The sequence below is a fragment of the Nematocida homosporus genome (genome assembly GCF_024244095.1).
Source record: "Nematocida homosporus strain JUm1504 chromosome Unknown 4485, whole genome shotgun sequence".
NCBI classification, from domain to species: Eukaryota; Fungi; Microsporidia; genus Nematocida; species Nematocida homosporus.
In genome coordinates, this window is record NW_026250607.1 from 1 (window position 1) to 8,910 (window position 8,910).

General features: G+C 41.9%; 4 protein-coding genes across 4 annotated transcripts; 3 read left to right on the forward strand and 1 right to left on the reverse strand.

The window, feature by feature from the left end:
- Positions 1-1,202: 1,202 nt before the first annotated feature.
- On the forward strand, positions 1,203-2,636 carry NEHOM01_2400 (kinesin family member 22; the record flags this gene model as incomplete). The annotated part of the gene is made up of 1 exon (XM_051491276.1): positions 1,203-2,636. The coding sequence occupies one exon, from the start codon at positions 1,203-1,205 to the stop codon at positions 2,634-2,636; it is 1,434 nt and encodes a 477-aa protein (XP_051347236.1).
- A 14-nt stretch (positions 2,637-2,650) lies between these two features.
- On the reverse strand, positions 2,651-3,598 carry NEHOM01_2401 (transcription factor STE12; the record flags this gene model as incomplete). Its single annotated transcript, XM_051491277.1, has 1 exon — positions 2,651-3,598. One exon carries the CDS (start codon positions 3,596-3,598, stop codon positions 2,651-2,653), a length of 948 nt encoding a protein of 315 aa, XP_051347237.1.
- A 130-nt stretch (positions 3,599-3,728) lies between these two features.
- On the forward strand, positions 3,729-4,406 carry NEHOM01_2402 (uncharacterized protein; the record flags this gene model as incomplete). Its single annotated transcript, XM_051491278.1, has 1 exon — positions 3,729-4,406. The coding sequence occupies one exon, from the start codon at positions 3,729-3,731 to the stop codon at positions 4,404-4,406; it is 678 nt and encodes a 225-aa protein (XP_051347238.1).
- A 1,580-nt stretch (positions 4,407-5,986) lies between these two features.
- NEHOM01_2403 (uncharacterized protein) lies at positions 5,987-8,908 on the forward strand (the record flags this gene model as incomplete). Its single annotated transcript, XM_051491279.1, has 1 exon — positions 5,987-8,908. A coding segment is annotated over one exon (2,922 nt), but the record flags the coding sequence as incomplete, so codon positions are not given.
- Between the last annotated feature and the right edge of the window lie 2 nt (positions 8,909-8,910).

The following is an 8,910-nucleotide window of genomic DNA, read 5'->3' on the forward strand; positions in this document are numbered from 1 at the left end:
AGTTGGTTTAATTGGGTCTGGCTTATCTAAAGTAGCACGGAATAAATATCTACATTATATGCACTTACTCGTCTAAAAGTAGAGATATCTCGAGAGCCTCATTAAGATGTGCAGGGGATGGTACAGACACCACCGTGGGGTATAAACTTGTGTGCTCTTCTTTAGAATTAATGCCACTAGAGAGTCGATGGGACCAATAGTTTGTCTGCTGTTTGTTCTGAACTCAACTTAATCCAACGCAACACAACTTTACCTAAACTCAACTCTACACAACTTTACCTAAACTCAACCCAACCTTATCTAATATAATACCAATTTAATCTTAAGTTCGTAGTAAAATTCCAAAGTAAAGTGTACAGGATTTGAAATTAGAAGAGTTTTTGGTTGAGTTTAGATTTAGATTTAGTTTAGATTTAGTTGGAAAGGCAAAGGAATGTTAGAATGGATTGAGTTAGAGATAAACGAGGCCGAGTCAATCAAAACACCGACCTAAATCAAGCAAATAAGATAGAGAAACTTTATTGAAGATAGTTGCTCATACTGAACAAGATCTTCTTTGTACTTGATGATATCATCAGAAGATCATAAAGTATAAATAAAGACGAAATCAATAAATACATTGTAGTTTCACCCCCAACCCAACCCAACTCAACTCAACCCAACCCAACCAAAACAAGTGTTAGTATTAAAACACCAACCCAATACTAAACACGTTGTTCTCATAATCAATAAATTGAGTCCAAGCCAATACTAATCCAACAACTAGTTCTAGGTATAGTGTAACTTAGTTACGCTCATATTATGTGCCATTCCCTGCCACCATATACCTAGAGTTGCTGGTTAGTCATGAGTAGGCTAAGAAGGACCACACCCCAACATCTATGGAGTCAACTAGAATGTTATGATACAGAGACAACCAAGGTGTTCCACACTATATACCCAATACTACCCCAATACTAACCCAAACCCAACCCAATACAACTTAAAGCAACTGACCAGCAACCAGACAAACCCATCTAAAAGAGATAAGACTAAATTAAAACCACCAACCAAATACCAACCAAACCCCAACTCAACCCAATACTAACTCAACCCATAGCACAAGGTCGATATACTATGCCCCATCATGAATCACAATATTTCTACAACAACTTAATAACAGCATAACCCAATACTAATACTAATTTCTCTTTTTCTTTGTTATGGCCGTATTAGGATCAGCGATACGTAGTGTGTTAAGAATCCGACCACCCCATACCGATAAGACTCTTCGTCTTAAGAAACACCAAGTTATTGTAGAAAAGAACAACCAAGAAATTCAATTCGTTTTTGATGACTGTTATGGTAGCAAAACAAGCCAGCAAGAGATATACCAAGTCGTTGAGCCTTATTTAGATAACATTGCTCGCGGTATCAATACCACAGTCATGGCCTATGGTGCTACAGGGTCAGGAAAGACCTATACAATGTCAGGCACCGATACATCTCCAGGCCTTGTGCCACGTATAGCTGCTTCTCTCTTTGGCAAGTACTACGAGACTTTATCCATTCTCTTCACCATCCGACTGAGTATGTCCTATATGGAGGTCTACAATGAAAAGGTCTACGATCTTCTCAGTGATTCCCGCGATCCTTTACCCGTACGTGAAGATGCCCAGGGTCGTGTAATTGTGCCCGGCCTAGAAGAGAAGAACTTAGCTAATTTAGAGGCTTTTAATACATATTACCGTGATGGACACCGGCGGCGCAAGATGCGACGGACTCTACTGAATACAGAAAGTAGTCGAAGTCATTCACTCCTAACCCTAATTGTATCTCTAGCCACTGATGTCTCTGTTTTACGCACTAAGATCAATTTAGTCGATCTAGCCGGTAGTGAGAATAATCGGCGGACTGGAAATGAAGGGATCAGTATGGTGGAGAGTGCTAGTATTAATCGTAGTCTTTTTGTACTTAACAAAGTAGTTGATAGTTTGGGTAAGGGCGAGTCTCGAATTCCTTATCGTGATAGTAAACTCACTCGTTTACTTAGTGATTCACTTGGTGGTACTAGTGACTGTATTTTAATTCTCACTGTCAGTGGTGATACTTCCTGTGAAACTTTAAGTTCTCTAGCCTTTGCTGGTAAGAGTCGTCAAGTCCGTCTTCTGCCTACACCGGAAAAGGTCCGAGCTAATCCCTGGACGCCCAAACCTTCAGCACATTCGCACGCCAAAGTAAGTTCTAAAGTCGCACTTAAAGCCAGTACTAAAACCCCAACCAGCAGCACCGGCACTAAATTCCAATTACATACATCCCAAACCAAATCTCATCCCCAGCCGCATCGCTCTATAACTCCAACCACATCCCTTTCCAGTCCAGCCGGCCCCGTAACAACACATACTCAACCAAGATCTAATCTACATACCTCTCCACCCAAATCAAACCCTATCCAGTATACTCTTGATGTTCTGATTGCGATTCTCAATAGCCAGGACTTTCTTAAAATCAAGTCTCTTCCTCAAATCGGCGATAGACGTGCCGATAAGATCCTTACCTTTTCAAAAACCACTAGCATTACTAACATGCAAGATTTAATTAAGGCTGGGATTCCCAAAAAGGTAGTACAATCCCTATCAGCCAGTGTGTCTAAGTAAATTTATTTGAGTATTCAACCTCGCTGGCAACTACTGCCACTACCTGAGGTAAGTTTCTTTGGATTCACAAACGAGAACTCTTCCAAATCGGGTTTTTTATCACTGCAACCAGCATCAAAGATAAGAGCTTTTTCAAAAGGCTGTGAAAACGAGAAGCTCTCCCCCACAATACTCTCAATAAAGGCCGAATCCTCAGCAAACAAGTCCAGTTCGTTGAAGTTGTACTCCATCCCGGTGGTCTTTTTACTTGGCTGAATGAACTTCTGAATGTGCGAGGTATACGAAGAGTCAGCCGTAAAGGGCGAAGGATTGGGCAGGTGCGAGTCTTTGAATAAATCAATCGTCATATCACTTGTCGGCTTTTCGGATATCTCAACTGGCTTTGGCGCCGGGTACGTTTTCTTCTCCTCGGCCTTGGCATCGCGAATGTAGGTCTTCAAAGCCCGTTTCTGCGGCATAAAGGCCTGTGGCCGCGGCCCTCCTGGCATACCGTACATGTACTTACTATATGTGTACAAATTGGTCTCGCGCCTTAAGTCTCTCTCCAGGGCATCACAGAACAAAGCATCATGCGGCACTGAGTACCAGAAGAAGACCTTCTGTTTCTTTTGAGTGCGAATACACCCATTCTTGTAAAGGAACTCCAAGAAGTCCGATCTTGGCGACTCTAGAATAGCATCAATCCCAGGCTTGAGGTTGCGCAAGTCTGAGAAGACGCCTTCCTCAAACTTCTTATGACTGGTAATATGCCGACCTGCGTTCTGAAATCGCCAGACCAGAATCTTAACAATGTCTGTTCCCGTTATATAGAAGTGCATGTTCCAAAGAATGCAATGAATATAGTCGCCATTCTTCAGCTGGTATTTGCGAATCCGCTCTCCTTCCCGAAACTCCTTTGGGGCGTTGGCCAGAAACTGAAATAGCTCTGTGTCGCCTTGCTCGCCTAGCTGGTTATAGTGCATAATCAATACTCGGGCCGTCTTTATATACTCTGGCGTGAAACAGTTTCATAGAGACCGTTTCGCAGGATAGCAAATAAATAGAGACCACTTGGTTGAATACCCTATTTATTTCGGCTCTTCTTTTTTGCCGATGGAAAGTGAGAAGATAGGCCATAAGAAAGCCCGTCTGGGTGTTTTATCTTTAGTTCCTGATGCAGTTAGTGAAGTTCTTAAAGATGGCGTTAATTTACAGGAATTCCGAAAACGAGGGCAAATAATCAACAATAGCCACAGCCAGGCCATTGATGCGGCCTTAGCGACTATACCTACCTATCCCCAGACTGTGGCATCTGCCCATTCGACCGTCAATCCTTCCTCTGTTCGTCCCAGTCCAATTATAACTACATCCAATCCTAATGCGAATGTTACACTGACCCAATGGACGATTAAGCTAGTGCCAGATGAAGATGAGCTCTGGATTGTGGTGTTGGGTCTGATTAAAGGCAGTGAGAAGATCATTCAAAGCTCATTTATCAAAAAGCGGATATCACCCCATTGTGTGATGAGTAAAGGTACAACTTACATTCTGGATGGACAGTTTGACGATTCTATCCCGCCTTATCCTAACTTCCGGGCGGCTACTATGAAGAAGTTCCAGACTGGGTTTCCTATGCACTGGCAGTCTATCATTCGCACTGAGATTGCGTATATTGAGGCCAAAGAGAATCAAGAGGAGGGTAATGGCCATGTCAATAGCAGCAATAGTGCCAATGAAGAGCATGCCCTGCCGGCCAAGACCAATAAGACTTCTCGGCGGCGCAAAGCCTAGCTATGGATGCGGAGGCATTTACTATCTTAATACACACACTCATAATAAATCCGTTTACTCGCTGTTGAGTTATTGTCTATTCAAATACGATTTAGATAGGCATATTTGGACCAGTTTAGTCTTATTACAGCATAGTATTAGATTGTGTTGGGTTAGTATTGGGTTTGGTTAGGGTTGATATTGGGTTGGTTGGGTTAGCATCCTAAATAGATGCAAAGCTAACACAATAGTAGTTCGTGATGGCCGGCGCGGAGAAAGATAGGGTTGGGTTTAGGGGGCAATCACTCATTAGTTAATTGAAGCCGGCCGATAATTACTCAATAAACAGAGATTAATAGTTAAGTAATTGATAAGGAAGCGTTGATTTATTGGCTTGGGCTAGTGTTTGGATAGTGTTCGGATAGGATGGCTTCTTAGCAAACAAAACATTGTTGGTCTTATTAGCTGGATAAAAGTAAGATTGGGTTAGTATTGGGTTAGAAGTAAGGATTTAGAGTTGGGTAGATGTAGAGTTGACTTTATTGTGCTTAGTTGGAAGTTAGCCGTCTATTTACTCCAGCTGTCTTGACAAGAAGGAATTTAGACAAAGTTACACATACTTGGTAAACAGGGCGGCCAAATATCTCTCCAAAGCAAACAATGCAAGGGCGGAGAGACGTTTGACGCCTTACCACAACCAATAATAAATGAGTTAGTCCTTTCTACGCCTTAATGTGCAAAGTCGGTCCTAATTTCGAGACTCGACTTAAGTTGAAACAGAACTAAGTTATGGTGAAACCATCATAATCTGTTTTACCGCCCGGCCCAGTTGCGCTTTATCGTTCCAGGTATGCTAAATCGGATGGGCTTACGGCCAATTATTTACTACTTATCATATAATTGTAACAACTCAGATGGGTATACTTGGTAATGGCTGCTTAACAAGGACAAACCAGACCGGCTGTTGGAAATGCCAGGAAAGCCATCAAGTAGGTATGGGCTGAGAGTGATATGTATTTGATTGAATTAGTATGTGGTTGAATTAGTATTTGGTTGAATTGGTATGTGGTTGAATTAGTATTTGGTTGGGTTGGGTTGGTATGTGATTGGTCAAAACATGCTATTGGGTTAGTATTAATTGTATTGTGTCCTGCCCATGGAAGGGAAAGTTCCTCTTAGTCACTACTAACTCGATCAAAGACTTTGTAGCAACCGAAGCTTCTAGACTTTTATTCAGGCAATCAGATATCTTAGACGATTGGTTTCCAAAAAGACCTAACTTAACTGCTCTGCAGCATCCACAAGTATGCCTTGCACCAGCCCCTCTCTACACTGCCGTATCAACCTAATACAAACCCAATATTAATTGCTTCTATTTAATTGCTTATCTCTGAACTTTCAATAAAGATAGGCCCATTGTCTCTGTGGCTCTTATTTCATAGTAAAGTCGATATTTATTCAAGCATCTTATTAGTTCAAACTCCTATTCTATTTCCTTCAACAGTTAAGGATTGGGAATTCTAATACACAACACATTTCCTATCGGCGCAAACGTCCCTTTTGGCCATTTTCTTTTCTGGGATTTGATTAGTTAGAGAGTAATGGCGATTCTATCGGTTAAGACCATATATTTTACAGCAACTAAACGTTGGATTAACATCGCATTATGCCTTTTGCTTGTCCTGCTAAGTGTTGCTAATGCATCAATCAAGAATAAGGCGATAAATATGCTATTCCAGTCAAATCTGGCTGTGTCAGATACAATATGCAACCAGTTGAGGTCGATTGGATTTAAATTCGATTGCTTTGCATCAGTTACACTTGCTAGACCCTTAACCCTCAAAAGATCATTGAACCCTGCCTTAGAAGCTAATCCGCCAATAGCACCAGCTAATGCTTTACTCAACCAACCCATTTACGAGGTAAATTGTTTCGATGTACCACTCCACTTTACTTTATCGAATTACGTTGATATACGCACGGCAAATAAGTCTTTGCGCCAACTAAGAACTGTTGCCGTCATTAAGTCTAGGATTGCTTTTATTCATTGTGCACCAGGTAATTCTGATTGCCATCAGATAAACATGCAGATTCTATCCCGTGTTATCAATATGATTGATGCTAATATAGTGAGTATTTACCTGGACAGGACTGAATATAGGAACTTGATAGATTTGGACTTATGTCGAGCAGAGGCCCAGAATACAGTTGATTATGCAGTTTATACGTCGGAATTTACACCCCATTTTTCTGCTCTAGCCAATGATAGATTTCCAGATGTGATATATCGGGGTATTGTTTTCCGGCGGCCAATTACATCTATCTTTATGGCGGGCAACAGAATTCAAAATACGTCTTTCCTTAGCCAACTGCCTTTGCAAGAGGATTACAGTTTCTCCTTTCTAGCCCTGCCTAAAGTAGTTGAGATTGATTTTGCGGTGCTTCAGATGTTATCGGTCAAATGTAGTCAGATTACTATTATGAGCAGTCCAGGAACTAAGCTTACGATAACTGGTCTGGACAATGCTATAGACAAACATCCGTCGCTGACTCTAAGAATTCCCTGGAATGCCTTGCAATACCTGGGGACATACAACCAATCAGCAATCCGGGTTTATAATATTATAGATCTTGACCCCATCACAACTTCTAGTGCATCAGAATTTCAATCTGCTGAAGAACCAAAATCTTCTGAGTTTCGAATCTTTGCCACGCAAATTACCGTTGAAATCGCCACCAATATGCCGTGCTGTTTCGGAGAATACTACAAACAAATCTACACTCTGCAAGCCTACGCTAAATATGGTCTCGAAGCCAATGAGGTCCTGGTATGTTATGGGGAGGGTCGAACTGATTTGGAGGACACCCTAGAAGCACTTTCTAATATCAATGATTTTATGAAGGTGCCTATTGACATTAAGGATGAAAGTGTTGTATGTTGCGGCGATGCACTCAGTGAACCTAGCTGGAAACTAAAGCAGAACATCGAGATCCAACTTGACCATTGTAGAATCCACAATTGGCTTAGAAGGTGTAAAGAAGAAAAGATTCACTTCTGCCAGAATATACACTACCCAGCGATCGAAATCATTGGGGCCGAAGTACCATACAAACAGCAGGTTAAAGCATGCATTGACATTCTAATTCTATTTCATAATATCTCCGCCAAGACCCTTCGTATTTCTAATGTTCGCAGTAACAATCAAACCACCTCGAGGTTTAGTATGGCTACTCTAAAGTCTAATGCGGCCAAATACACTAAGTGGAACCTCAAGGTCGAAACTTTAGTGCTAGATAATGTCGATGACCAGATCATTTACTGGATGCTAGGTCACTACGACTTTACTGAACGCACCGAAGTGCATATTCTAAACGCAGGGTTCTCTAACCTTGCTATCACTCAAGTTCTTTCTCTTCCAGTAGGCCGCCAGATTGCAACGATCTTGATCAATGACTTCCTCGGACTAAATGAGGTTAAATATTTCGTCCAACGCGAACAAATCAAAGGCTTCTCACTATTCAAATACGTTGCAGACAATCCAGCGAAAGATCTTGGCCTGAACAAACTATCTTTACTGCTAAATGATATTGAACTAGGTTTATACAGTGCGATTTTGCGAGAGTTTGTGGGCTATGGCCTTCATATTCCGGCCATGCCTTTCAAGAATTACATCAAACTTGCACCTACTAACCCCGGCCCAGCTGATATAGCAAACAAAAAGAGGTTGATTCTTTACAACGCCACTCTCGAGGCCATAAAGTCCGATTTTGTCATCTGCCAAGCCACGAAAGACAGCGTTCAGCTGAATTCCATTGCCAATCTGCTTGTGCGTTTCAGCGATAGGCAGACATTAACTGAAGCGTGTGTGGCGACTATTATCCGATGGGCAGCTTGTCGATTTACAAATCTATCTACTTTGCGGCTGATAAATACTGAGATGCCAGAGAGCGAGCAGAATAATATAACCGCCCGTGACTATTTAATCCGTAAGCTAGATTTACTCAATAGCATTACAATCGAATCAATCGACCCAAACACTCCGCCAATCGAACTACTAAGTCGTCCACTTCGCATCAGCTCTGTAAGCAATGCATCTAACACGACACCCATCTCTATTCTCATGTCATCTGCCTTGGCGTCCCAACTGGCTTGTCATCCCGATCAGCTTGATAGTCTTACATCCAGCAGCCATAGCACGGTTATCTCATACCAAAAGGTTATCGAAGACCTCAAACAATCCAAGCAAGACAACAACTTCGTTTGCCCGGCCTGCAGGGATGTTCTTAACTTACCCGAGGCGGCAAAGGAACCAAAGCTAGTTCCCAAAGAGACGTTTGCAACAATTTACTATCTCACGTGTGGCCACAAGCTCTGCAATGGCTGTGTAAAACAAGTTGACCGGAACAAAGGCTGCGTAACTTGTAGAAGAGCCGATGCCTATGAAGCCATGCACCAACTTATCAGTGCTCCGCTATCTAATTTTGTGTTTGTTAAGGATAGTGTGAACACCTCCGCCGAAGAACC